This window comes from Mesocricetus auratus, unplaced genomic scaffold (genome assembly GCF_017639785.1).
Source record: "Mesocricetus auratus isolate SY011 unplaced genomic scaffold, BCM_Maur_2.0 Super-Scaffold_100006, whole genome shotgun sequence".
Classification (NCBI taxonomy): Eukaryota; Metazoa; Chordata; class Mammalia; order Rodentia; family Cricetidae; genus Mesocricetus; species Mesocricetus auratus.
Window position 1 is genome coordinate 15702404 of NW_024429190.1, and position 27738 is coordinate 15730141.

The 27738-nt window shown below is 47.9% G+C and overlaps 1 protein-coding gene across 2 annotated transcripts; it reads right to left on the minus strand.

The window, feature by feature from the left end:
• Trmt44 (tRNA methyltransferase 44 homolog) lies at positions 1 to 27554 on the minus strand. 2 transcript variants are annotated; one of them, XM_040746956.1, is made up of 11 exons: positions 27052 to 27554; positions 23155 to 23269; positions 21724 to 21937; positions 19941 to 20009; positions 18795 to 18902; positions 18044 to 18115; positions 14442 to 14548; positions 8412 to 8595; positions 6668 to 7097; positions 4910 to 5026; positions 1 to 698 (listed from the first exon to the last, which is right to left on the minus strand). In XM_040746956.1, exons 1-11 carry the CDS (start codon positions 27542 to 27544, stop codon positions 469 to 471), a joined length of 2139 nt encoding a protein of 712 aa, XP_040602890.1. In that variant the 5' UTR covers positions 27545 to 27554; the 3' UTR covers positions 1 to 468. The 2 variants fall into 2 exon arrangements, with proteins under 2 accessions (XP_040602890.1, XP_005068912.1); XM_005068855.4 differs by having other exon boundaries at positions 21718 to 21937.
• Between the last annotated feature and the right edge of the window lie 184 nt (positions 27555 to 27738).

Sequence of the window (27738 nt, forward strand, 5' to 3'; positions counted from 1 at the left end):
TTTAAATGGAAATATTTTTTTTCTGAAAGGAAAAACTGTCCAACACTTCTGCAGATAGGGTTCCAAAGAGAAGGGTGAGGCCGAGGCAGTGTTCTCTCTGAGTCATGCCTCAGAAAACAGGGTGGCAGGGTTTGACTCTAGGACTCTGATAATAGCCTCATAGGAAGCCTTGTGCCTCTGCTTGCGGGAGCCTGTGACCAGCTCCCAAGTAGAGGGAACCTGGGGTATGCAGGCCTGAGAACGAGAAGGCCCTCTGTGTAGAAACTAACATGGTGGCTGACATCAGGGCAGTCTGAGAGGGGCTGAGCAGGCTCTGCAGCCTGGAGGTGTGTGCCAGTGACTGACAGTGGCTACGCACACTGACAGGGCACACTGAAGCTAAGTTAGCCCCAACAGGGAGTCATCAGGACAGGGGAGACAGGCAGGAGAGCCATAGAGCCGCCAGCTCGAGATCACTGAGGAAGGGACTCAGGGAGCCTGCCTCTGCTTCTTTGAGGTCTGGGATAGGCGCAGTTCCTCAGGCCCATGGGCAAAGGGGCAACAGGCAGCAGGCAGCACGCAGCCATCAGGATGGTGAGTGAAGAACCAGCAGATGCGCGTCTTGAACACCTCTGCAGACAGGCTCCGCTTGGCTTCTGGAGGCTTTTCCTTCTGCAGCTCTCGCCGCCAGTCACGGATGTGAACTCGCCCATTCAGAACTGAGGTTCAGAACAAAAAGGCTGAATGTCATTAGTGTATAGAGACTGCAAAGCACAATCTCATGGGGAGTCCTGACAGAGGGGTGCAGGGTCAAGGTGAGGAGCTCCAGCCGTGAGTCCTGCTGGACAGGATCTGTATGTTAATCAGGAAATGGCCAGGGTGGCCAGCTGTCCTCTGCCACTTCATTTTGAGGAGCCAACAGCTCTTTGTGAAACTCAGCCAAAGCAACCAAACTTCCTGGCCTCCCCAGCACTGTAAAACTACCTGCAGCCAGCATGGCGGGAGGAAGAAAAGTGCCTCATTGAGGGAATCTGGCTCACTGACTTCCTGAACTGAACTGAGTGTATGTGAGTGACTGTAGCTTCCTGTCAGCTCTGGGATCCCCTGTGGTATGGCCCCAGTGAGCTTGGCTGCTGCCATCGGCAGCCTGGGAACAAATATTTCCCTTGGAAACCTGAGCAATGAGTCCTGAGAAGACCCTATGGCACCTAGGACACAGTGAGTTTCGTCTTCAGTGATGGCTCGACGTCTCCAGGATCAAGTGATACCATACGCAACCACCTCCCTTGAACTGAGGATGGTCTTCCCTGAAATAAAGCCCAGGCTGAGGTCACTTCAGGACACTCAGACTTTTCCTAGAGCAGAGCTTCCCAGTGCAGCACAGGACACAACTCAAGTCACCCAGATATCTCTGAACTGTGCTCAGAGGAGCCTCGGGGCATCTTCCAGAAGCAAGACACCTGACTGCAAGTGGCCAGGAGTCCCTGTTGGAAGTTTTGACATGTTCAAACAATCTGAGGTCAAGCCACAGTGGACATGAAGCCTGTCCTTGATGCTGGCTTAGGCCTTCTCTATGGACACAGTGGTCAGCAGAAGAACTTTCCAAGATGGCTTTGAGCTAACAGCACGCCTAGCCACACTTTTGGTTGCTATTTGCAGGGTTATGTGATCAGGCCCAGCCACAGGCCTAAAGACCAAAAGGAGCACTAAAAACACAAGGAGCCTGGAGAGGGCAGTAGCCAGGCATCTCATATGCACAGTGTGCCACTGTGCCCAGTTTATACCAGCTCCCTGTCTGCCCCACAGCAGACACCCTGGGAAAGATGGTGTCAGGCGCCAGAGGGACAGCCCTCCAGAGCACATGCCAGCCAATCACCAACAGCTCTCCTCTGGGAAATGTGCTACTAATTTGAAATGGAACCACAGGAGCAAATCTGCTGTGTTCCAACCCCCTAACTCCTGCCTCCTGCTGAGGGCTTGTGGGACTGCAGAGAAACAGAGACCTCTCTACTCATAAGCTGCTGGACAGCAGGGAACAGGAAGAGCCCTGAGGTCTTCAGGAGCATCAGTGCCAGGGGCTCGCCTGGCCTGGATATAAATCACCAACTCCTCTGAGCTATGTCCAGGTCCTCTAGATGAGGAGGATGCTTCATCAGCAGACAGGAAGAGACAAGCATGCAGGCCCTGGGAAGGGGCGGAGCCGAGGTGGAGTCAGTCCTGACACAGCATGGACACATAGTGTTCACATGAGCTGACCTACGCCTTCAGAAAGCTGGCTTCCTCGGGAGCATACACTCCTCCAGATGACCCGGAGTCACATCAGCTTAAAACAAAACAAACCCCATCCAGAGATAAGCCAGCTTCAGCACATACTTTCTGCATGACTGCAAAGAGGAAGCTCACGTGGCTCTGGATCCCCAAGTCTTCTACTCAGAAATGATTCCAAAACTAAGTGCCCTCCAAAGAGAACTGCAGAGAGGAGCAGTCAACCCTGTGCACACATTCACACTGGACAGGAGTGACAGTCCTTCATGAAATCAAAGAAAACATGTGGGAGACAGAGAGACCCCTCAGGCTGTAGCATTTTAACTGATAAGGTTTTGTAAGAAGCACAGATTCCAGGCAAGGGCAGCTCATCTGAACATCTGTGTATGGGGCTCTTGGTTTCAGCAACACCTCCAGGGGCCATGTTAGGCCATTCTTGCACCTACCCACAAACAAAACTCACCCAAGTGAAGGCCAGTTAGCTGTAGAGAACCATATTCCACTTCACAAGGACAACTGGACCACCCTCAGGCAGGTGTGTGGAACTACACAGCCATGCCCTCCCATGGGAGAGCACTTGACACCCACATTCCCAGGTGTACACACACAGGCAGCAAGTACACACCCATGTTCAAATACATCATTCAGGAGCACCTGACACCCATGTTGTCATGTGTTTTTCACATACACTGGACAGCATACGTCTGTCAAAGAGGAACAAGGGACTCTCTAACACTATGTCTAAACCTGTGGGCTGAGGTGGGAACAACCGTTTCCAACACCCATGTCCTCATCAGGGCTCCCTTCCCCATCGCCATTAGTCAGTGGCCCTTCATGGACCCCAACCTGCAAGTCTCACACTGTTAGGATGAGGTGCACACTGCTGGCCTCTCAGCTTCTGGCGGCACACCAGAGGAACCAGTGGTGAACTGACAACAGCTCATAGCATCACCTAGATCCACTGAACTCAACGCTGCATTCTGAGTACCAGTGTGCCACAGGGCCCAGAAGCAGAGACATAAAGCCAGGCTGCTCCTTCCCAGGCCACTTGGGAATCAACCCTCTATGCTAGTCATAAAGTCACAGTATTCTGGCCACTGCAACAGCAGCTTGCTGCCCAACCCAGAGCCTCACATACACCATCCCACTCACTAAAACTCTCCTGGATCTCTTCACTTTCCAGACTCCTCATTTCCTGGTCCTCCTGACTTCCCAGACTCCTCTCTTCCTGGTCCTCCTGACTTCCCAGACTCTTCTCCTAGTCCTCCTGACTTCCCAGACTCCTCTCTTCCTGGTCCTCCTGACTTCCCAGACTCCTCTCCTCCTGGTCAACAAAAGCACCACCCCCTAAGGGAAGCCTTTCTAAGTAACTGAGCCCAAGTGGATCCCTGTGCTGAAGGCATACTGGCAAGCAAGAAAAGACAATGCCTGCTGTATTTAATGCTGTGCAAGGAAGCACCTTGGGTGAATGCATTCCAGGTGCGGTGTGCTGGCAGCTTTATGTCAACCTGACACAAGCTATAGTTATCTGACTTGAGGCAACCTCAACTTAGAAACTGCCTCCAGAAGACTGGGCTGCAGGCAATCAGTGATTGATAGGGGAGGGCTCAGTCCATTGTGAGTGGTGCCACCCCTGGGCTGGGGGTCCTGGGTTCTAGATAAGAAAACAGGCTGAGCAAGCCACTGAGAGCAAGCCAGTAAGCAACAATCATCCACAGCCTCTGCATCAACTGCTGCCTCCAGGGTCCTGCCTGGTTTGAGTTCTTACATCAGCTGTACTCAATGGACTGTGATATGTAAGGCAAAGACACCCTTTCCTCCCCAAGTTGTTTATCACAGCAGCAGACATGGAGTGACTTCAAAGGGAGATACACATTCCATGAAGTGTGTGGCCCACGGGGAGGGCTGGTGAGAGGACTCAGGTCCTGCAGCTCTTCCCGTCTTGTGCTAGTCTACACACTTATGCCCTCACGGTACTGTCTACACCTCAGGCCTCTGGGTGGACACCATCATACTCCACTCCACATGCTTAGACTGAACATTCCTGCAGGGCAGGGACAGAGCCATGACCCATGGAGAATGGGCCCTTTTATCTCTGGAGCTATGGAACCCAGTGTTGGAGCAGAGCCAAGCCTCAGTCTACCAGGAGGGCTACTCAAGAGTCCCAAGTCCCTGTGCCAGGACCATAAGGTGGAGGCATCAAACAAAGACTAGGAGAAGGCTCATGTCCCAACCTGCCTGTTCCCAACCTGCCTGATGGGCTCTACAGCGCCATGTGCTTCTTGTTGCAGGAGACAAAGGGGAACAAATGTTCTTGTAGTGACACAAGACACAGCCAGCAACCACCTACCAGCCCTGTGTGAGGAACAGGCATCACAGAAGCAGTGGAGGTTCAGGGACACATCCTAGACAGGAGCCACCTGCACCAAGGCACAGGGAGCCTGAGTCGAGACTGGAGTGACTAGAAAGAAGGCTAGCTATGGCCTCACCCTAAGACACAAGCTGGTGGTAGCCGCCATACGTCCACTTGGTTCTTCTGAACATCTGGGTAGCCCCTAAGTGTCACAGCCATTGGGGACAGAAAGCAGAGTTCTACAGAATGCACAGGGAGGAAATGCTGGGGACAAGCAGAATGGACAATATATAGTGACCACACAGATTTTACCTTCAAACACCTGATGGTTATTCCTGAGCAGGGTCTGTAGGCCTCCACACTCCCGCTTCAGCCGCTGCAGGGTCTCTGGGTTCAGTTCCGCAGCCACTTCTGCCAGGGAAAGGCTCCCTGTGGAAAAGCAGGTGACCACAAACAGCACAGATTACAAGCCTGTAGCCAGCATAGATTATCAGGTCCCAAAGCCAAACCCAATCCTGCAGCTTCAAGACCCACGTGTGCTTCAGCTGCGGATCCTGTGCATACAGTTTCATGAATTCATACCTTATAGCCATAGGACATGGGGGCAGCAGTCACCCCAGCCACAGTAACACAGTATGCCAGCATGCAGGGCCACATGCTTCCACTGAGCAGGCTGAGCATCAAGCAAGTCTACCAACAACTGGTAGGGTGGCCCAGCCCCCACATTCTTGGCGCCACACAAATGAGACACAGCCCAGAGCTGAGACAGGACCAACAGGGAAGCCTTTCACTGTGTCTCTTGGCCACGCGGCCATTGGAGCTTTGCGGGGCACTGACCCCGTGGGCCAGGCACACAGGTGAGCTGGGGTGGGAGGTTTGACACAATCACAGCTAGCACAGTGAGGTGTCTCCCATTCACAATGCTGCCCAAGTCCTCCTGAGGAAGGCCCAGGCCTCCACCAGATAAGAGTGGGGAGAGGCTGTCTGTGAGCTCAGAGGTCCAGGACCACTCCTTCCTCATAGAGACACTTCTCACCCAGGGGCACCTGGGAGCCTCCAAAGAGCCCAGGCATCTGGACACCCGTCAGCAAAGGTATGGTACTCTGGTGCTCCACCGGGTAGCAGGCAGTTTGAGACCCAGGCCCCAGAGCTGTCTCGGGACCTAGGTCTGAAGGAGGGTCCAGCTAGTTCACGGTTTCCATTCTAGACACAGCCCAACAGTCCCCCCAGTTCCCGTCACTTCCTCGGTTAAACCAGATCCTGCTGCACAGCACACTCAGGAACTTTCGCACCCAGAGCACCATCCCAGTGCTGCCCCGTGTTCTTCCAGCCTTGCGGGGAAACCTTGCCTGCCTCCCTCTGCATCTGAACAGCAATGCTAGCCCCAAAGTTACAGGGCCACCTGAGCCAAGGCCACTCTTGCCAGTACCCCAGAGGGCCTCCCAGGATTGGTTAGTTCTGAAGGGGAACATATAAGAAGGTCCTGCCATGTCACATGTCCAGGAAGAAACCTGGACTCAAAAGTGACAGAGGAGGATGTGGCATGGAGGATGAGAGTGTTGCCACTCTGCTCTAAGCTATTCTGGGGGCCACTTGCTCCTGTGCAAGGTAAGAACTAAGCAACATCCACTGCTTCAGGTGTAACGCTGGTTCTAACCAGCAGATGGCCCCATACTGCCCTCTGGCAGTCACAGGTAGAAAGAAGGGGTGCATCTGAATGCTTTGACTGCTTCAACTTTGCATGTAAGAGCAACCCTACTTAGTCCGTTTTCTCTCTAATGTGTAGGTTCCAGTCAATGAACAATCAGATGCAACTGTCTCTTCCATGGCAACAGTCTTGTATTTAGGGACTGCAGAGAATGAAAGTACTGAATTTACATTCAAGGAAGTGGGGCTTCTGACACTGGGCGACCTGTTCTCTGGTTGTATCACTTCTAAAGATCAAACACCAACAGCCCTGGCTTCCACCTTCCTCCCCTGGACAGCAACTCCCAGCCTCTGGGTATGCTGAGCTACAAAGATCCACAGTCCGTGCAGGCTAGTGAGCCTTCCCTGGAGGATGGGGCCTACCTCCTTCATTCCAAGTCTTCAGACTCCCGTCCTCAGAGCTCTTCGTATTTAACTTCTTCCCATCTAACAACAAATTTGCCACTTGTAAAACCACTTGGTCAATGAAGTCTCGAGGAAGGGCAGCGCAATTCCTCACACGCTCGGCCTTTGCTCTAGGGCAGAACCCAGGTATCCAGAGCCCCGTGGCTGGGGCCGCCCTGCCCTCAGCAGCCAAGCCATCAGGCATGCTCTCAGCCCCAGCAGCGATGGTCCTGTGACTGTTCTGGTGACCAGCATCGTGGGCAGCAGCCTGGGGTGCAGAAGGTGCATGTCCCTCACCATCCAGGCTCTGGGGGTGGCTCTGTCTGCTGTGGAGGTACCGTGTCCTCTGCTCATCCATCCAGACCTCTGCAGAAGGCAGGTATGTTCTGGATTTCCCAATGAGGCAGACCTGTGTTTGAAGAGACATTGTACTGCAGCGTTCTTCATGGAGCACTCTTGTGCTATAGAACAATTTACACCAAAGTTTTAGAACTCTGTCATAAGAAGAAAGAAATCCTTACTTAAGCCTTTGGTTGTACTTGGGATGGAATCCAAGGCCTCGTGCATGCTGGGAAACATTCCCCTCTGATGTTTACCCTAAGCCTGAAATTCTTATTTTTGTTAAACAGATACCAACAGAAATAGTTTAAAAATAAACAGCTAACGATAAAGGCCAGTGAGGAATGCAGGAGCATGTGTGTGGAGTGCGGGTGCACGCGTGTGGAGTGCGGGTGCACGCGTGTGGAGTGCGGGTGCACGCGTGTGGAGTGCGGGAGCACGCGTGTGGAGTGCGGGAGCACGCGTGAGGAGTGCGGGAGCACGCGTGAGGAGTGCGGGAGCACGCGTGTGGAGTGCGGGAGCACGCGTGTGGAGTGCGGGAGCACGCGTGTGGAGTGCGGGAGCACGCGTGTGGAGTGCGGGAGCACGCGTGTGGAGTGCGGGAGCACGCGTGTGGAGTGCGGGAGCACGCGTGTGGAGTGCGGGTGCATGCGTGTGGGATGCGGGAGCACGTGTGTGGGATGCGGGAGCATGTGTGTGGAGTGTGCACAGCAGCTGAGAGCTCTGAATGCTTCACTCTGGATGTCTTTACTAGGCCCGCCTTTGTCAAGGGTGACACGGTTTACCTCTGAAAGTTCCTGGGATCTATGAGAGAATGAGGCTGATATAAACCTGCTAGCATGATACTCAGAACAACGTGGGTGTCCAGTGCATCTACGGAACTTCCGGAACACTTTTCCTCTGATCTTTAACTCCAGAGTTAGAGTGCACACCAGCAAAGGGAGTCAATGCAATTCCATTAGGTTCTCCCAGCCCTGTCATGTACTTTGGGCTTGGAGCAGAGCGGCATCTGATGTGTTTGGTCCCCACCAGCGGAGTGGCTAGTCTGGCACTTACTGGGCACTTCCCACACCACTCAACTTTTTTTTTGGTTTTTTTTTTTTTTTTTTTTTTGGTTTTTACAAGACAGCGTTTCTCTGTATTGTTTTGGAGGCTGTCACACCACTCAACTTTAACACTGGGTCAGAAACTGCATGGGACGGCAGGTGCAAAACACAGGTCTCCCACACTCCAGACTGAACCTTTTTTTCCAACCCAGAGGAGCAAGACTTGCCAACATGATGCCATTTGGAAGAAAGGTGCCAGCCTAAAGATGAGCTCTGAAGAAAACTCGAAGACCCAAGCAGAGCACACTCCCTGGCCCTGCGCCTGCCCTGCCACATACCCGCTTGGTGGATGGAATCCTGAGGCAGTCCTCCTGCATGTGGAAGCCACAGGAAAGCCCCACCTCCAGCACGAAGTCCAGGTACTCCCGGTACTGTGTCTTCCCGCTCTGCCGCCGGCAGTATCGTCCCACGAAGTCAAAGAAACAGCAGGGAAGAACAAAGAACCGGCAGGTGTAGGACGACCTGGAGGAGGAAGAGACCCAGGAAATCCTCAGGAGCCCAGCAGAGACCCAGGAAGACCCAGGGAGCCCAGAGGAGACCCAGGAAGACCCAAATAATTTTCCTGTGCAGTTACTCTGGCCCACCGTGACATCAGCTTTCTGGAGCTGGGACTTCAGGTAGGAATCAGAAACGAAAACAGGCACAGCAAAGGTAAGTTCAGACTTGGAGAGGAGCTAGGGGCACAAACAGCTCAGAGTCCTGGTGGTAGGAGAGGCCCCCATAGAGACTAAGGGCTGAAGGCACAGGTAGTGTCTCAGACTCTTCAAGTGCTGTCTAGAGGTGCAGACTGCTGTAAAGGCTCTAAGGAAAGATTTTCCCCTTGAAACCAAACCCTCTAAAGTCAGAATCTTCCCCAAGAAACTACACAACTTTCAACATGGGATAGCAATGCCAGATATGGAGACACAGCAGAAGCTGATGCCATTGCGCACCATGGACCCCAGCCTGTGCCAGCAAAGACAGCAAAAGCCAGGCCACAGTGACAACAGAGGCCTCCAGAAACTATCTGACCACCAGAAAGGACCCTCACCCTCAGTCCACACGACACCTAGAAGAGTGAACACTGTAGCCAGAGCACCACTGACACCCGGAGGAGTGACCCCAGTCACCTGCAGTGAGAAGAGTGACCATCTGAGAACTGGGCCCATCTACACCCGAGGAGTGATCACCAGAGCTCAGCCTGCCTCCATCTGAAAGAGTGCTCAACAGAGCCACAGCACCCAACAACTGGAGGAAGAGGGACCCCCGGAAGCACAGGCCTCACCTGTATCCACTGGAGGAAGAGATGGACAGACAACAAGGTAAGAATATACCCAACACAAAGAGCAATGCAGCGCCAACAGAAAACACTGGTGCTACAACAGAAAGACCTAGACACCCCAACGCAGATGAAGCAGAAGAAAGCAACATTAAAAATAACTTCATGAGGGCGTTAAAGGCTAGGCTCACAACCAAAATAACTTCATGAAGATGATTGAGGCCCTCAAAGAGGAAATGAAAAATGCTCTTAAAGAAATGGAGGAAAAGACAAACAAAAAATTGGAAGAGAAAAACAAATTCCTTAAAGAAAACCAAGAAAAAGCAATCAAACAGGTGAAGGAAATGGTTCAAGACTTGAAAGGTGAAATGGAAGCAATGAAGAAAACACAAACAAGGGAACTCTGGAAATGGGAAATCTAGGTAAACAATCAGAACTACAGATACAAGCACAACAGAATACAAGAGGTGAAAGAGAATCTCAGTAGATTCACCAAAGAAAATGCTAAATCAAACAAATTCTTTTTTTTTTTTTTTTTTTTTTTTTTTTTGGTTTTTACGAGACAGGGTTTCTCTGTATTGTTTTGGAGGCTGTCGGTCCAGCCCAGCCTTGAACTCACAGAGATCCGCCTGCCTCTGCCTCCCGAGTGCTGGGATTAAAGGCATGTGCCACCACTGCCCGGCCTCAAACAAATTCTTAACACAAAATATCCAGGAAATCTGGAACACAATGAAAAGATAGAACCTGAAAATTACAGGGATAGAAAAAGGAGTTGTTCAGTTCAAAGGCACAGAAAATATATTCAACAAAATCATAGAAGAAAACTTTCTCTACTGAAAGAAGGACATGCATGCCTATGAAAGTACAAGAAGCTTACAGAACACCAAATAGAGAGGACAAAGCAAAACAAAAAAGTCCCCTCTCCACATAATAATCAAAACACTAAACATACAGAATAAAGAAAGAATATTAAGAGCTGAAATGGAAAAAGACCAGGTAACATATAATGACAGACCTATCAGAATTACACCTGACTTCTCAGTGGAAACAACGAAAGCCAGAAGGCCCTGGAATAGATGTTCTACAAACACTAAGAGACCTTGGATCAGTCCAGATTACTATATCCAGCAAAGCTTTCAATCACCATAGATGGAGAAAACAAGATAGTCCACGACAGAACTAGATTTAAACAATACCTATCCATAAACCCAGCCCTACAAAAATTACTAGTAGGAAAACTCCAAACCAAGGAAGTTAGCTACACCCACAAAAACATAAGCAATAGGTAATCCCATACCAGCAAATCCCTAAGAAGAGAAATGCACATACAATGCAACCACTAACAACAAAAACAAAAATAACAGGAACTAGCAATCATTTGTCATATTATCCCTTAATATCAATAGACTCAATTTGCCTTTAAAAAGACACAGGCTAACAGACTGGATATGAAAACAGATTCCATCCTTCTGATGCCTACAAGAAACACACATCAACTACAAAAACAGACATTACCTCAGAATAAAGGGTTGGGAAAAGATTTTCCTAACAAAACTAAAATTAGTCAAAAGAGATGAAGAAGGTCACTTCATATTTGTCACAGGATAAATCTATCAAGATGAAGTTTCAATCCTGAACATCTATGCCCCAAATACAAGGGTACCCTCATTTGTAAAAGAAACATTATGAAAGCTTAAATCGCACATCAAGCCCCAAACACTAATAGTGGGAGACTTCAACACCCCACTCTCACCACTGGACAGGTCTGTCAGACAGAAACTTAACAGAGAAGTAAAAGAACTAACAGATGTTATGACTCAAATGGGCTTAACAAACATCTATAGAACATTCCATCCAAACACACAAGAAGAATATACCTTCTTCTAGGTGCCACATAGAATCTTCTCAAAAATTGACCACATACTTGGTAACACAGCAAACCTCAACAGATACGGGAAAAAAAATGAAATAACTCACTGTATCTTATCGGACCACCCTGGCTTAAAGTTAGAATTCAACACCACTTAATTGCAGAAAGGCCATAAACTCATGGAAATTGAACAATGCTCAACTGAATCACTACTGGGTCAAGGAAGAAATCAAGAAAGAAATTAAAGACTTCCTAAAATTCAATGAAAATGACAGAACAACATACCCAAACATATGGGACACAATGAAACCTGTGATAAGATGAAAATTCCCAACACTAAATGCCTACATGGAGAAGCTAGAGAAATCCCACACTAGCAAATTAACAGAATAACTGAAAGCTCTAGAACAAAAAGAAGCAAACTCACCCAGGAGGAGTATAAGGCTGAAATAATCAAATTGAAGGCTGAAATCAACAAAATAGAAATAAAGAAAACAATACAAAGAATCAATGAGACAAAGAGTTGGTTCTTCAAGAAAAGTCAATATGATAGACAAACCTTTATCCAAACTAACCAATAGACAGAGAAAAAATATCCACATCCACAAGATCAGAAATTAAAAGGGGACATAACAAGAGACACTGAGGAAATCCAGAGGATCATCAGATCTATTTAATTTGTTTATCTGGTCTTGATTTAATTTTGGTATTTGGTACTAATCCAGAAAATTGTCCACTTCCTTTAAATTTTTTCAATTTTGTGGAGAACCAGTTTTTGAAATATGATCTTGGATAGATCAGGAACACAAGGAATATACCTAAACATTATAAAGGCAATATACTGCAAGCCAACAGTCAACATCAAACTAAATGGAGTCAACATCAAACTCAATGTTCAAAGCAATTCCACTGAAATCAGGAACAAGACAAGGCTGTCTACTTTCTCCATATCTATTCAACATTGTACTTGAAGTTCTAACTAGACAACAAAAGGAGATCAAGGGGATACAAAGTGGAAAAGAAGAAGTCAAACTTTTACTATTTGCTAATAATATGATGGTAAACATAAGTGACCCCAAAAATTCTACCAGGGAACTACTACAACTGATAAATACCTTCAGTAATGTAGCAGGATACAAAATTAACAACAACAACAAAAACCAATAGCCCTCCTATATACAGGTGATAAATAGGTTGAGAAAGAAATCAGAGAAACATCACCCTTTACAACAGCCACAAACAACATAAAATATCTTGGGGTAACTAACCAAACAAGAGAAAGACCTGTATGAAAAGAACTTTAAATCTTTGAAGAAAGAAATTGAAGAAGACATCAAAAAATGGAAAGATCTCACATGCTCTTGGACAGACAGGATTAATATAGTAAAAATGGCAATCTTACCAAAAGCAATCTACAGATTCAACATAATATCCATCAAAATCGCAGCACAATTCTTCACAGACCTGGAAAGAGCAATACTCAACATCATATAGAAAAACAAAAAGCCCAGGACAGCCAAAAACAATCCTGTACAATAAAGGAACTTCTGGAGGCATCACCATACCTGACTTCAAACTCTACTATAGAACTACAGTAAAAAAAAAAAAACAAAAAAAAACCAGCTTGGTATTGGCATAAAAACAAACAGACCAATGGAATCATATACCTATGAACACCTCATTTTTGACAAAGAAGCTAAAATTATAAAATGGAAAAAAGAAAGCTTCTTCAACAAATGGTGCTGTCATAATTGGATGTCGACATGTAGAAGAATGCAAATATACCCATACCTATCACCATGCACAAAACTCAAGTCCAAATGGATCAAAAACCTCAACATAAAATCAACCACACCTAACCTCATAGAAGAGAAAGTGGGACGTATCCTTGAATGCACTGGCACAGGCAACCACTTCCTAAATAGAACACCAAGCACAGACACTGAGAGCAACAATGAATAAACAGGACCTCCTGAAACTGAGAAGCTTCTGTAAAGCAAAGACGCGGTCAACAAGACAAAACTGCTCCCCAGAGAATGGGAAAAGATCTTCACCAACAGAGGGCTAATCTCTAAAATATACAAGAACTCAAGAAACTAGATATCAAACTACCAAATAATCCAATAAAAATGGGTTTAGATCTAAAAAGAGAACTCTCAACAGAGGAATCTCAAATGGCCAAAAGACACTTAAGGAGATGTTCAACAACCTTAAGTCATCAGAGAAATGCAAATCAAAATCACTCAGAGATTCCATCTTATACCAAGACCAAGATCAAGACCAAGATCAAAAATTCTGATGACAGCTTATGCTGGAGAGGACATGGAGTAAGGGGAACACTCTTCCATTGCTGGTAGGCGTGCAAACTTGTACAGTCACTTTGAAAAATCAGTATGGCAGTTCCTCAGAAAATTGGGAATCAACCTACCTCAAGACCCAACAATACCAACTTCTGGGCATATACCCAAAGGATGCACACTCACATCACAAGGACATGTGCTCAGCTATGTTCAAAGCAGCATTATTCCTAATAGTCAGAACCTGGATGCCCCTCAACCAAAGATTAGAAAAGGAAAATGTGGTACATTTCACATAGCAGTAAAAAACAATGGTATCCTGAAATCTGCAGGCTAATGAATGGACCTAGAAAAAGCTATTCTGAGTGAGGTAATCCAGACCCAGAAAGACAAATATAATATGACCTCATTCATAAGAGGATATTAGACATAAAGCAAAAGACAACCGGTTTACAGGCCACAACCCCAGAGAACCTAGGTAACAAAGAGGGATCTGACTAGGAAGGGGAAAAATAAAAAACCTGTTGAGTAAATTGGGAGCCTGGGGGATAGGAGGCACGGTGGAAGAGGAGAGAGGAGGGAAGGGCAGTGGGGAAAAAATAAAGATTAAAAATAAAAATAAATGCCAGAGATGATGTAATTGGTATCAACATTGGCTGACAGAACATGAGAGGAACTACATGTGTGACTTAGATTTTCTAGTAGTCACAATTTCAAAAGAAAAGCAGGTGGATTTAAATTTACTCAATGTATCTATCTATGCTACTGCCATTTCAATACTCTGAGTCACCACGTCAAATGTCCTACTACCACAGTGGTTAGGGGCTGCCATTGTGGACATCGTATGCACAGGAAGGAACAGCTGCCTGTCTTTCCTACTCACCTGGCTGCAATGACAGGGATCCAGGGAGTGAGCTCATCCGAATGGTTACCAATCAGCCAATCAACACCAGGGAACAGGGTCTTGTCACTTGGGGTGATGGAACCTTCCTTAAGAATGAAACACAAGATGAACCAGTCAGCACATGCACAGAAGCTCTGAGCCATGACTTATAGTCACAGTCCACCTACCACATGACCCTCCTAGGCCTCCACCACGCCCAACTTACTAAGGAGGTGAATGTCCTGCTTATAGTTGGTCTCCAAGGACACAAATCACTGGTAACTTTTGGGGCTCCACAAAAGAGTATTTTTCTGGATGACGACTAAAACTTGCTTCCTGCATAAACACAGAAAGCAACCAACTGAGAGACAGCTGGTGACTGATCTCTTCTGAGAAGAAGTAAAGCCTGCTCAGTTCTGTCGCTATGGTCAGTGAACTCTCAGCAATGACACCTCCCCCACCCTGCCCTTCTGAGCTTCTGCATATCACCCTTCATGACGGTCAGTAGCCAGTCTAGAATTAACAAGTGATGCCTTAGAGAACTGACTAGAGAAACAGGAAAGAGGTGGATCACAACCTGAGATGCTGCAGGACAGAGCCCAGGGGATGGAGGAACGCTCTGACCATGCCTACCTCTCCAGCCCTGCTCTCTACACTAGTCCTTACCGTAGGACCGTTAGCTCCCTACAGCAGCCCTCACAGAAGAAGCATCACAGAAACTGTGGTGCTGTTTACATAGATGCTGAGACACTGAGCACACATTGGCCAACTGCCAAGTGCATAGCCTCAATGGAGAACAAATCTTCAGCGACATTTATCATCATTCCTTTCGCTGTGCATTTAAATCTGCCCACTTGTCTCTTCAAGAATCAAGACCTTATTTATACTTTGGATTGGCATTATACATGACACCATCCTGGAAACAGTCAGATTTACTTTACAAAAGGGCTTCTGAACATAGCAAATTGCAACTGTCTTGTTTGATGCACAATCTTAAGATGATCTGAGATCATCACAGCACCATATTAACAAGGGATTCCAAACACACTTGCACTGAACAGGGATTAGAAAGAAGCTTAAGTCAAGATGGATGGGATTTCTAGGCAGAGCTATCACAATTGCAGCTAGAAACAAACTATTTACTGGGAAATACACTAGCAGCATGCAGCTTCCCGTGAAGCCTCATGGTCACAGGCTCTAGCAGAAAGTCAACAGATACAGTCAGCTTCCACTGGAATACTCAACATTGGACCCAGTGGCGCTGGCGCTGAGACTAGAAGGGGTTCCTGAGTCAGGTGACTCATTGACAGGTCTTAGGCAGGTGCTGGGGAACCCCTAATAAACAGCTCAAACCTCTATAAATTTCCTAAATGTGAGGGCGCACCAATCAGCCCTTTCTTTGGTCAGGACTTACTAGTGAGGCATAAGTAAGGCAGTTTGAAGTTCATTCCAAGTAGAGGGTTAACATTCAGGGACACAGGGAAGCTGGCATCTGCTAAATTACTCCTGCTGATTGTCAGTCTCACACACAATTCAGAGTCTTAGGTACCGAGCATGAGGACCTATGGACTCCCATCCACCTGCAGGGCTCTCTATGAACCTGCCAACTTACCAACTGTCCTCAAAAAGCATTTCTTTCTTGTTGGACACAAGGTCTCACTATTTAGCACTAGCTGGCCTAGAACTCAGAGTCTGCCTGCCTCTGTCTCTCAAGAGCTGAGATTAAAGGCATATGCCACCATGCCCAGTCCTAAACACATTTCTCAATTTTCTTTACTTTTTTTTTTTTTTTAAGATCAGGGTCTCATGAAACCCAGGTTGGCCTTGAACTCATTATATAGCTGATCCTCCTGCCTCTACCTCCCAAGTAGCAGATTACAGAAGTTTACCTTCTTGCTTGGCAAAACTTCCTATAATGTGAATCTATAAGCAGTAAGAATCCCTGGGAAAGCAACCATGAGTACAGAAGGAAGAATGAGTTGAGGGGTTGCCAGTGAGCTCCCTGCCCCTCAAGCCTTTGTCATATTATCTTGTTAATAATTTCTGTCCCACCGGTAGCCATTTAGTCCCAAATAAACACACAGAGGCTTTTATTAATTATAAATTGTTTGGCCAATGACTCAGGCTTCTTATTGGCTAGCTCTCTTAGTTATTAACCCATTTCTATTAATCTGTGTATCTCCACATTGTCTTGGCTTACTGATGATGCCCAGGCCTCTTGCTTCCTTGGCAGCTACACAGAGTCTCCTTGACTTCACCTACTGTCTTTCTTGATCCCTGCTTGGATTTCCCACCTGGCTACATCCTGCCTGTCCACTGGCCGAAACAACTTCAGTCATCAACCAGTAAGAGAAACATATATTCAGAGCACACAGAAGGACATTCCCCATCATTATCCCAACAGAGACAAGATGACAGAAAATGCAATACTCTCTTAAAGTACTTTTTGCTGCAGATGAAGCAGTAACAGCTGTGGGCACTTCTAGGCAGCAGTGGCAGACAGTCACTGTGGCAGCTGTGGACACTGGGGGGAAGACAGTTGCAGCAGCAGTAGGGGCAATGTCTAGGACAGTCATTACTGCAGCAGCTGTGGGCAGTATCTGGGGCAGGGGGTGGGCAAGCAGTCAAGGTGGCAGCTGTGAGCAGTGTCTGGAGCAGTGGGGCAGACATTGCAGCAGCCATGGGCAGTGTCTGGAGCAGTGGGGCATACATTATTGCAGCATGCGTGGACAGTGTCTGGAGCAGTGGGGCAGACATTATTGCAGCATGCGTGGACAGTGTCTGGAGCAGTGGTGCAGACATTATTGCAGCATGCGTGGACAGTGTCTGGAGCAGTGGGGCAGACATTATTGCAGCATGCGTGGACAGTGTCTGGAGCAGTGGGGCAGACATTATTGCAGCAGCCATGGACAGTGTCTGGAGCAGTGGGGCAGACATTATTGCAGCATGCGTGGACAGTGTCTGGAGCAGTGGGGCAGACATTATTGCAGCAGTTATGGGCAGTGTCTGGAGCAGTGGTGCAGACATTATTGCAGCATGCGTGGACAGTGTCTGGAGCAGTGGGGCAGACATTATTGCAGCATGCGTGGACAGTGTCTGGAGCAGTGTGGGCAGACAGGCACAGTGGTAGCTGCTGGTGAATAGTTGGGGCTCATCATGTTGAGATGGTTAATCTTGATTACCAACTCCACAGGGTTTAGAGTCACTAGGAAACACATTCTTGGTCTATGAAGTTATTTCCAGACAGGTTTAACTGCTGTATGTCATCACTCAGAGTAGGTGTCTGAACAGGCTCTTGCAGCAGGCCTTCAGAGAGAGGAAAAAGACATCTCCACCCTGCAGACAACATGATGCATCTCTCACACACACATGCACAGCACAGCTCAGGGAAAACAACCTCCAGACAAGGTCACTGTAACCAGAGGCTGTGCAGAGCTGAAAACATCCCTTGTCTCCCTCTCCTTCCTATGTCACTCCAACTGAAGTGAACACTCACAGTGAGAGTTGACTGAATTCACAGGCACTCTTGCAAACAGCTGACTCTAGGAGACAAATCTTGATAGAGCTACAGAGAATGTGTTAGGGTGGAGGGAGAGACGTACCTCAAGCTGAGTTTGGGGCCCATACATGTCCCAGATCTTTCTTCTTCGGACATCAATCCCTCTGCCTGGATGCTGAAATGAGTAGTTTTAAAATCATGGGTTAAGTTTGGGCAACTGCAGTAAGTTTGGAAATCTGCAGGCACTGCCACTGCCACATGGGAAGGACAGGATATGCCTGGCATCTGTGGGAGGCCAGTTCTCAAGTCTTGGCATGACTACACACCTGCACGGCTAGTGAGAACCTACCAGTGATCACTGTAGATCTTCAAAAGGGACCACAGTGGCCTGCATCCCAAGGCAGTGCCCAGAGAACACACAGGGAAGGCAAGCTTGTGATCAGCTGTATCAAGGTCCCTGCACCCTGGCTGCAACCTTTACTCATTCCCCGACTTGGGTAGAGGGCTACAGAACCTTCCTGTCACCTCTACACGCAGCTTCCAGGTCTTCTCAGGGACACTACTACCAATGGGAAAGCTCCAGCTTGAAGCTGTGAGCACCACTTTGAGTCAGGCTGACTCTGAGTCCAGGCTGCAGCATCAAGAAATGTTGTTGGAGCTGGGTGTGGCTGCATACTCTGGAGTCAAAGATAGGTGGTTCTCTATGAGGCTAACCTCGACTACACAGTAAGTTCTAGGCTAGTCAAGTTATACAGTGAAAGCTTGCCTCAAAAAGTTAAAAATAAGAAACATGGGGAGGGACCCTTTGCCTAACTTAGAGGAACCTTAAGAAAAGACAAAAGAGTCATGCTCACCCCCTCATTGCTCAAGATGTGAACCAGGAGGCCATTTCCACACCCCAAGTCTACAAAGGACTGCTTGGTGGTGACTCCCCTCTCGGCCCTCTCCTCTTCCCACAGGATCTGAGGAAAGAGACAAAGTAAAGACAATCCACACGTAGACTCACTCTGTTCCAGAACAATCATAATGGAGCAAAGGCACACACCTGTGATCTTCGGAAGACGAGGCAGGAGACTGCAAGCTCAAGGCCTGCCTGGGAAACCTGGTGGGATACTGCCTCAAGATTTTAGAAAAGCAGTTGGTGATGAATAGCTCAATGGCAGAGCACTTGCCTGGCATGTGTGAGGCCCTGGGTTCCAGTCCAACTATTATAAACAAAAAGAAGGACCCAAACACTAATGCCACTGGGGGAGGGGAAGGATGGAGAAACTTCTTTCAAGGCCCCAGGACTCAGGCAGGTGACACAATGAGCATAACATATGGATGGGGTCTTTGGCCTGAGGATACTGGGACCCCTGCCCCCACCCAAGTCTTCTCCCCTGATGCTATATTAATTTAGGGCTGGGACATAGCTCAGTGGTACCCATGATAGAGTGAGCCCAGCACATGAGGCCCTGGGTTTCATCCCAGCACCAGAAAAATGGCATCCAGTGGTCATCTCTAGGCACCAGCATGGCAAGATGACGTTTCTCCTCATCCTTTAACACCTGCATGCCTTAACAACCAAAATAACCCTGTTTTCTAAACTAAAAGGGCTACAAGTTAAAGGGAAACTGGGAAGCTCTAGTTTAAACACTTTATAGATAAGAGAATCCAGAGCAGTGGGTTAAAGAAGTGCTCAATTGAGCTGGCTAGCCAGCAAGTTAAGGACAGACTAGGGAGAGAGGACCAGCCCAGAGCAGGGTGGCACTGGATTGTTGGTTCCTCCACAGTGACAACCGTGTCTCACTGATTCCTGCCCCATCTGCCCTCCTGCATCCACCTTCCCGAGTCACACATGCTCTGTGCTCATGCAGGAGCCGTGCAGGATGTGAAACCATGTCATAGCAGGGCAAACCTCGAGTCCTGATTTGGTGACTACTCTATCCCCAGCTAGAAGTGTCTGCCAGAGGCAAGCTTCACACATTCTACATGAGTGTGAACACTGCTAGTGCTCTTACCAGCAGGTACGTAGCGATGGCCACATCTTCATAGACAAACTTCTCAGGATCTGTTACTTCAGGCCAAACCTAAAATGTTTTCAGGGAATATGTAAATAGCTGTGAAATTGCCTTGAACAACAGTATCTCTAAATGGCCTAAGTCAAACAAAACTAACTATATAGCAAATACACAATTTCATGTCAAAGGCATGAACTCACAGATTTCTTACAATTTAGTACTTTATACAAGAATACGGTTACTACACTGTGTGTACAGGACAGACAAGTGTCCTGTACAAAGTGATACAAAGCATCAACAATATAGTTTAAGATGCCTGACACAGAAAAAAGTCAGCTTATCTGGATAAAGACAATACTACTAAAATGAAGGAGGGCTAGGGAGGAAGCTCAGTAGGAAAGTGCTTCCCTTGCATGAAGATAAGAGTTCAAACCCTCAGCACCCACATAAAGTCTTATATGGCCATGTGTACCCCTATAGGCCCAGCCCTGGGACACTGGAATTAGGATCACTGGGCTTGATGACTGCCAGCCTAGCTCTAAGTTCAGTGTAAAACCCTAGTGATGAAGCAGGTCACATGACTTTCTCCCTGGACTCTGCATGCATCATCATATACACGTATGCACTCATACAAAGAAACGATGAGAGTGGTGCAGACAGACACAGACTGGGACTCAGGAGACTGGACCAACTGCACAGGGCCAGGCTCTGACTGACAGGCAGGACATTTGAGGCACCTTGAGAGTCAACCACATACTGAACTGATAGGTCCAGTGAGTGATATGATGGATAACCATGTCTCGGCAACAATTTAAAATCTGAAAGACAGGAGTACCTTCTTAAAGGTATGGAGAGTCCACAGGAGGACAGAAGACCCAGGCCAGGGTCCTCAGGAGAAGGGAGTCCAGCTGTGTAGAGAAACCTCAACCACATCTCTGTAAAGAATCACTGTGGCTCCAAGCCTGTGGCTTTGGCTACTTTGCCTTATAAGCACAAGGACTAACTCAAGGTCATGTTGTCATGAAGCATGCTATTTTTCTGGAGCACTTGTCTTAGAAATACTTTTCAGTTAATGAGGCCAGGGTTGCAAGAGACAGCTCACTGCTCTTGCAAAGAACCAGAGTTTGGTTCTTAGCACCCAAGTCAGGCAGCTCACCACCACTGCATGCGACCCCAGCTCCAGGGAACCTGACACCCTATTATGTCTCTGTGGGCAACTGCATGCCTGTGCACATATCCCCACACAGACAGACACACATGCAAATAATATGAAAAAAATTTTTTTTTATTTTTCAGTTTAAATTTAGATAAGAAACTGAGAGATGGCTCAGCCGTTAAAGGCTAGGCTCACAACCAAAAATATGAAAATTTTTAACAAGCCAGGTGCACATGGTGCCATATGCTTGTAACCTTAGCACTTGGGAGGATAACGCAGGAGAACCATGAGTTTCAGGCTAACCTGGACTACAGAGCGACCCCGGTTCAAAAAAACAAAAATAAAATTTAAACAAATGTAAACTTTATAATATAGTAATGCAATGCTTAATATTTTTAGTTTCAAATTTCCCTTTTGAGTTCCTGAAAAATGTAAAAAAGTTCACTCCTGGATTTAAAAATGCACCGAAACATCCACTTGGTTTACATTGTCTGCACTCACAGTGTTTCCAGTACAGTACCTGAACTTGATAGGAGGCCCGCAGGGAACAGTCTCCCTGGCAGCACTGACCTGGCAGGCACTTGTTAAATGAGGGGCCCTCTGATACTCCTCTAGCATTACCTTTACCATGTCTCTGTATTTCTCTTTGAGCTCCTGGTACATCTTGCTGTAGCGCAGGATAGACACCAGGGAAAGTGTGCTTTTAAATTCACTCTTCCTGTTCTCCACAGCCCACCTGGCCAGCTTGGACAGCAGTTCCTCTCCAAGCCAGGAAGGTTTGGGATAGACAATGCCATCTGAATGCCACCTCTCTGGACAGAAAATTAAAACAGATATGAACCTTCAAAAATAAGAGAAATACCAGTGAGAAAAGCTGACTTCAATTCTTATTCTTAAGTTACATGTTTATTTCCCAGAAGAGAGCAGTAACTAAAACATCCCTTTTCTCTCAGTGTGTGTGTGTGTGTGTGTGTGTGTGAGTGCTGCATGTACAGACATGTGCTATTGTGATCAAACCCAGGGCCTGGTGAGGCACACAATGGCAAGTGTTCCACCACTGAGTGACAAGCCTGCACTATATAATAAGCAGGGCTCTAAACAATGACAGGATATGCTACCCACTCCTCTGCACCAAGCTATACAAACAGCAGCATGGCAATGGGATTAGCGATCCTATGAATTTGGTCTACATTTCAAAGGTCCTCCTATGTTGAAGGCTTGGTCCCCAATTCAGCCAAGTTCAGAGGTGGGGCCTTTGGTTGGTGACTGGACCCTGAGAGGACCAACCTCATCAACAGGCTAACTCATTGATGAACTCAACTTATGGGTTATTGGGAATGAGTGGTGGGAGCTTTAGAGGGTGAGGTTTTATTGAAGGCAATAGGGAGCTGAGGGTACACTCTTGAAGGGTACAATGTGCCTATGGCTCCTTCTTGCTGTCAGCTTCCTGGCTGCCCTGAGTGAGAGGCTTGACAAAAGCACACGCTCCTAGCTCCACACTACAGGTCCAAAAACAAAGAGGGGAGTGAGCACAAACTAAACATCTGAGACCTTTTAAAAATTATATACGTGTGTGTGTGTGTGTGTGTGTGTGTGTGTGTGTGTTTGCATGTGCACATGTGTGCAGAAGACAGAGGACAACCCACAGCACACGTTGCTTCACTCCTTCCATCATGATGGTCCTTAGGATCAAACTCAGGTTGTAAAATTTGAAGCAAGCACCTTTGTGAGTGGAGTCATCTCACTGGCCTTGAAACCTCCTGAAAGTGACCTCCTTTGTATTTTGCCACAGCAACAGAAAGTTGACTAAAAGAGTATCCCAACTAGTTGCTGCAGACCATGAAGGTTTGTGAAATGTAGAGACTGGGGACTCCAGCCACCTTGCAACCCCCAAACAAGGACCAGTACCAAGAAACCAGCACAGCGGTGACAGTAATATACAAGCGAGACCATCCCACCAACACAAGGCGTTGGCTCTTCTGAACCCAAGAACCTTCCAGTCACACAGGGATAGGACATCACATATAGCAGCACAACAGAGCGGTACCCAGCTCTTACCATTCTCCTTCACTGTGATGGACCTGGAGCTGATAAACGTTGCTCATCTTAACCTCCAAATTCCCCTCAGCATCTTCTTCCAGGGGTAAAAAGGTGACACTCCCATTGGAGACATCTGGGAAAAAAGACAAAGCCAACAGGTCACAGCTGCTATAAACAGCTCCCCTGGAAGTAGAACAGAGCAGCGAAGAGTATGAGGAGGGTGCTTTCCAACCCTCAGTGGCTGCCCAGAGCACTTTGTACTATTACAGCAAGCACTTAGAAAGTACAAGGCTGGAGTCAGGTAGTGGTGGTGCACTCCTTTAATCCCAGCATCTTGGAAGCAGAGGCAAGTGGATCTCTGTGTGTTCAAGGCCAGCCTGGTCTACAGAGTGAGTTCCAGGACAGTTAGGCTGTTACATAGAGAAACCCTGTCCTGAAAAACCAAAACAAACAAAAAAATAAACAGAAAGGAAGGGAGGGAGAGACGGAGGGAGGGAGGGAGGATGAACAAGGTCAGGACCAAAGATGGCTCAGCAGGTAACGTGTTTGCTGCCAAGCCTGAAGACCTGAATTCTATCATTGGGACTCACATAATGGAATGAAGGAAGGGACTCTTGTAAGCTGTCATTTGACCTCTATAAGGGTGATGTGGGACACACATGCATGTGCTCATGCTCAAACACACAATAAACACATTTAATGAAGAGAAAGAAGAAGAAAGTTCAAGGTCATGACAACCACTCTCAGCAGCCAAGGGCTAGGAAGAGTGAGCCTGGAGGAAAGGCCTGCCACAAGGCTCAGTGAAGGAGGCCCCTGCTCTGAGTGTCTGCCACACATAATCGTGACCTCTGACATAAGTGGCACAGAACATCCCTCAACCATTCCAGGCTGCTTCTGGACAGCAAACACTATTCCAGGGCCCTCCCACATGAAGGACATTGTATAAATCTTCCCACTAAAACACAACAGAACCCTAAACTAATGTCATCTGCGTTGTATACATCTATGTGGAGACTAGAGGCCTGAGGGTATACAGTCCCTTCTTCAAAATCAATTGTGCCTACCTCTGAGGTAAAAAACAACAACTACAAAAACAATTTAAAAATTCACAGCAAATCAAAATGGGGGATGAAAACATATCAAAGAATGCAAATTGAAATCCACCTTCATTAGAAGGATCTGCCAAAAAGAAGTCCACCAGGCTGAGGGGCAGGAAACCGACACTCTGGGGTGCTACACACTGAGGGCAGTCAGAAGTCCTCCCCAGGAACACTGTTTCCGGGCAGAGCCAAAGGTCAGAGTAAGTGATGGATTCCCTGGGACAGGGTTCAGACAGTGGAACATCTGCCAAGGCCTCCGGTCTGTGAAGAACAGGTGAAGGGTGGACACGAGAGAAATCAAAAGGCACCAGGACCAGGATGCAGGCCACAAGGGGCCTCACAGCTGACACAAATGCAGCTCCACCAGGAGAGGAGAGACGAAAAGCAAGCAGGCCAATGCTCTGAACGTGAACCACCTTGTTCAGATCGCATAGCAACTTTGTGATCTAGAGTCATTTTTGCCACGGTCCAGATTGGCGCTCTGCAGCCTTGGCACCCCTGTCATTTGGGACTGGACAGATCTATTATGGGGCTGACTACTTCTCTGCAGGATGCCCAATATTACCCCAGACTCCATTATCCCCGCATGTGATCAAACATGCCTGCAACAGAGCCGGTGAGATGCTTGCTGAGTTCAGTCCTCGGAACCCACATAATGGTGGAGAGGAGTGACTGACTCCACAAAGTTGTTCTCTGACCGCCATATGCATGCCAACGAGATCATACATACGCAATAGTAATAGTAAAAGGTAATAGTAAAAGCTTCACCAATTGCTAATCTTAGTTGGCTGTCTACATTAAGGTGTCTTTCTCTTTTTGACAAGGTTTCACCATGTAGCTATAGCTATGGTTGGTCTAAAACTCAGAGATCTACCGCTTGGGTACTGAAGTGAAAGGCATGAGCCACCACATCCAGTGATTTGTTTCTTTTGTTTTGTTTTAAATAGAGGTTCATGTATTCCAGACTGGCTTCACACTTGCTATGTGGCTGAGCCTGGCTTTGAACTCCTGATCTTTGTGCCTCCACCTCCCAGTGTTGGAATGACAGGCTTGTGTTCCAGGTCCATACTGAGAAATATATATCATGTACACCAACTATTTTAAGCACCTTATAGTGAGCAATTCCACTAAACTACGAGTATCCAATTTTGCAAATGAAGAAACTGGGGCACAGAGTCATACAGCTAAAAATGGGTACAGCTGAGTTTAAATCCATGCCATGGGGGTTCCATGGAGGTGAATACTGTGAAGAGTCCCCTTGCAGACGCCTGAGGAGAAAGCGATCCTAATACAAGCACTGCTGATGGAGAGGTAGTGCTTCTCTCAAAGAAAGGAAGGAGAATTCTGTCTGGCCTTTCTCTTCCCAGCAGCCAGCATCCTTCCCTTCTAGACACTCCCCATTTAAGCTTGCTCAGTACATCAGTTGGATGATGGAAAAGAATTAATGTTCTGACACTGACGACCACAGGTGGAAGAACGACCAGAGGGTTCAAGACCCAGACACAGTACTTGGGATGTCTTGGGAAGGCAGAGAGACAGTCAGTAGTGTGTAGGAAGTAACGTGCATCTACAGTGACTATAGCCCAAAAGACCCACAGGGGTCTCCTAAGATGTCCACACCCTAAAGCTCAGTACTCAGGAATATGTAATATCGTGTGGCAGGAGGAACTTTACAGACCTTCTAAGGGAAAGTACTCTGGGCTTTCAATTAGCCAAACTCAATCCCATCAGCGCCACCTGGCAGAGAACTTTCTCCATGTGGATACAGGGTAGGCCTCAGAGAGATCCAGTCAAAGCATGCAAAGGGTCAGGCACTGCTGCAGGCATAAAGATGGAGGGAGGCAGAGGCAGGCGGATCTCTGTGAGTTCAAGGCCAGCCTGGTCTACAGAGCAAGTTCCAAGTCAGGCTCCAAAGCTACACAGAGAACCTTGTCTCCAACCCTGCCCCCCCCAAAAAAAAACAGAATCGAAGAGGCCTCTAGGAGCTAAACACTGACCTCAGTTCTACAACCCTAAACAGTGGATACTGACAGCCTGGATGAGCTCTGAGGCAGTCTTTCCCAGGGACGCCTGGGAAGAGCTCAGTCAGCCAGCTTGTGGATTTGGGCCTTGCAAGAGTCCAGTGCTTGGAAATCAGCACAGGCCACCAGGGTTCTGATCCACAGGGGCTTGAGTAAGGACCAATTTGTCCGACCAGCCAATACATTGGCAATGATCTGCTACAGTGACAACTGGGAAGTCAACACATTTTGAGGGCTAAGTTCAAGGCAGGGATCCCCTGAAATCTCAAGGCTAGGAATAAAATTCATGTTGAAGTAAAACCACCACTGATGACCAACAAGCTGCCATCCATCCAGGCTTAATACTCAGGAACATGTGGTATTCAGTAGACTCTGTCCAGGTACAGCTTCCCCACAGCTACCTCTACAGATGCTAAAGTATCCTCCAACACGCAGCCCATCCTTCACCTCTCCCTGAAGCCTTCCAGACCTCCAGCAACTGCTCAACAATCCCATTCTCTACTGAAGACACAACATTCCCACATATCTCTCAAAGCCACGCAATGCCCACGACCTCTGCACGTTGCAAAGACACGGGCCCTACAGCTATGTTAAGAGCCTTGCGAATAAATGCATTTCCGACCGGACACGTTGGCACAGGTCTTTAACCCAAGCACTCGGGAGGCAGAGGCAGGCGGATCAATGTGAGTTTAAGGCAGGCCTGGTCTACATAGCAAATTCCAGGGCATATATGACCGTGTCTCAAAAACCAAACGCTTTTCAATCTATTGGCGTTCTTCCCACTACGTTCCCACCTTGCACCACCAGTTCTTTCTTCGGCTCTGTAAGCGGGTAGTGAGGGCTCGCTTTCGGGATGACGGTTCTGAGAATCAGGTCGAGCTGCGGAGCTTCTGGCTGCGAGCCCAACGCGGGGCCAGAGAGGAAGGCCAGCATTTCCGTATTGTCCTGGACGAGGCTTTGGGAGACTCGGTCCCACAGGGAGTTCAGGTCAGTCGCGGAGACGTCGCTTTCGCGGCCTGCCCTAGGTCCTAATCCTGGCTCTGCCTCGGGAGAAGCTTGTCCCGGTTCCCCCGCATCACGACCCTCCAGCCCGAGTCCCTGGACCCGCCGGGGTCCTTTCTCAGTCTGGGCGCGGGGCAGGAAAGCGCTCCCGCGGGCCTCCGTGCGGGCGCCACATAGCCGCTTGTTGGCTACCTGCGGCCTCTCCAGCCACACGGCCACGGCGGCCCAAAATCCTGTGGGCAGAAGAGAACCGGGATCGCTCAATGCCACTCTACCCAGCTCCATGTCTGCACGCTCGGCGCGCTGTGATGACGCGCCTAGCAGCGCGGTGACGCCACGGGGCTGGAACCGGAAGCCCGCCTTCTGTTTTGTACAGTGGGCAGTACCCTCCCATTAGAGGCTGGTGGGGTTTTGGTGATGAGGGTTGAGCGGAGCGTGGGTCTCCATGGACAGGGATCTCCAGTGATCTTGCACGATTG

Bases quoted from the DNA above. Each gene is read 5' to 3' on its own strand.
- Trmt44 (XM_005068855.4), bottom strand. From the start codon at position 27,544: ATGGAGCTGGGTAGAGTGGCATTGAGCGATCCCGGTTCTCTTCTGCCC. The intron at 18,116-18,794 runs GTGAGCATGACT...TACTCATTTCAG, and splicing joins ACATCTTGAGCAATGAGGGG to CATCCAGGCAGAGGGATTGA. The intron at 8,596-14,441 runs GTGAGTAGGAAA...TTCCTCCTCCAG, and splicing joins ATCCCTGTCATTGCAGCCAG to GTCGTCCTACACCTGCCGGT.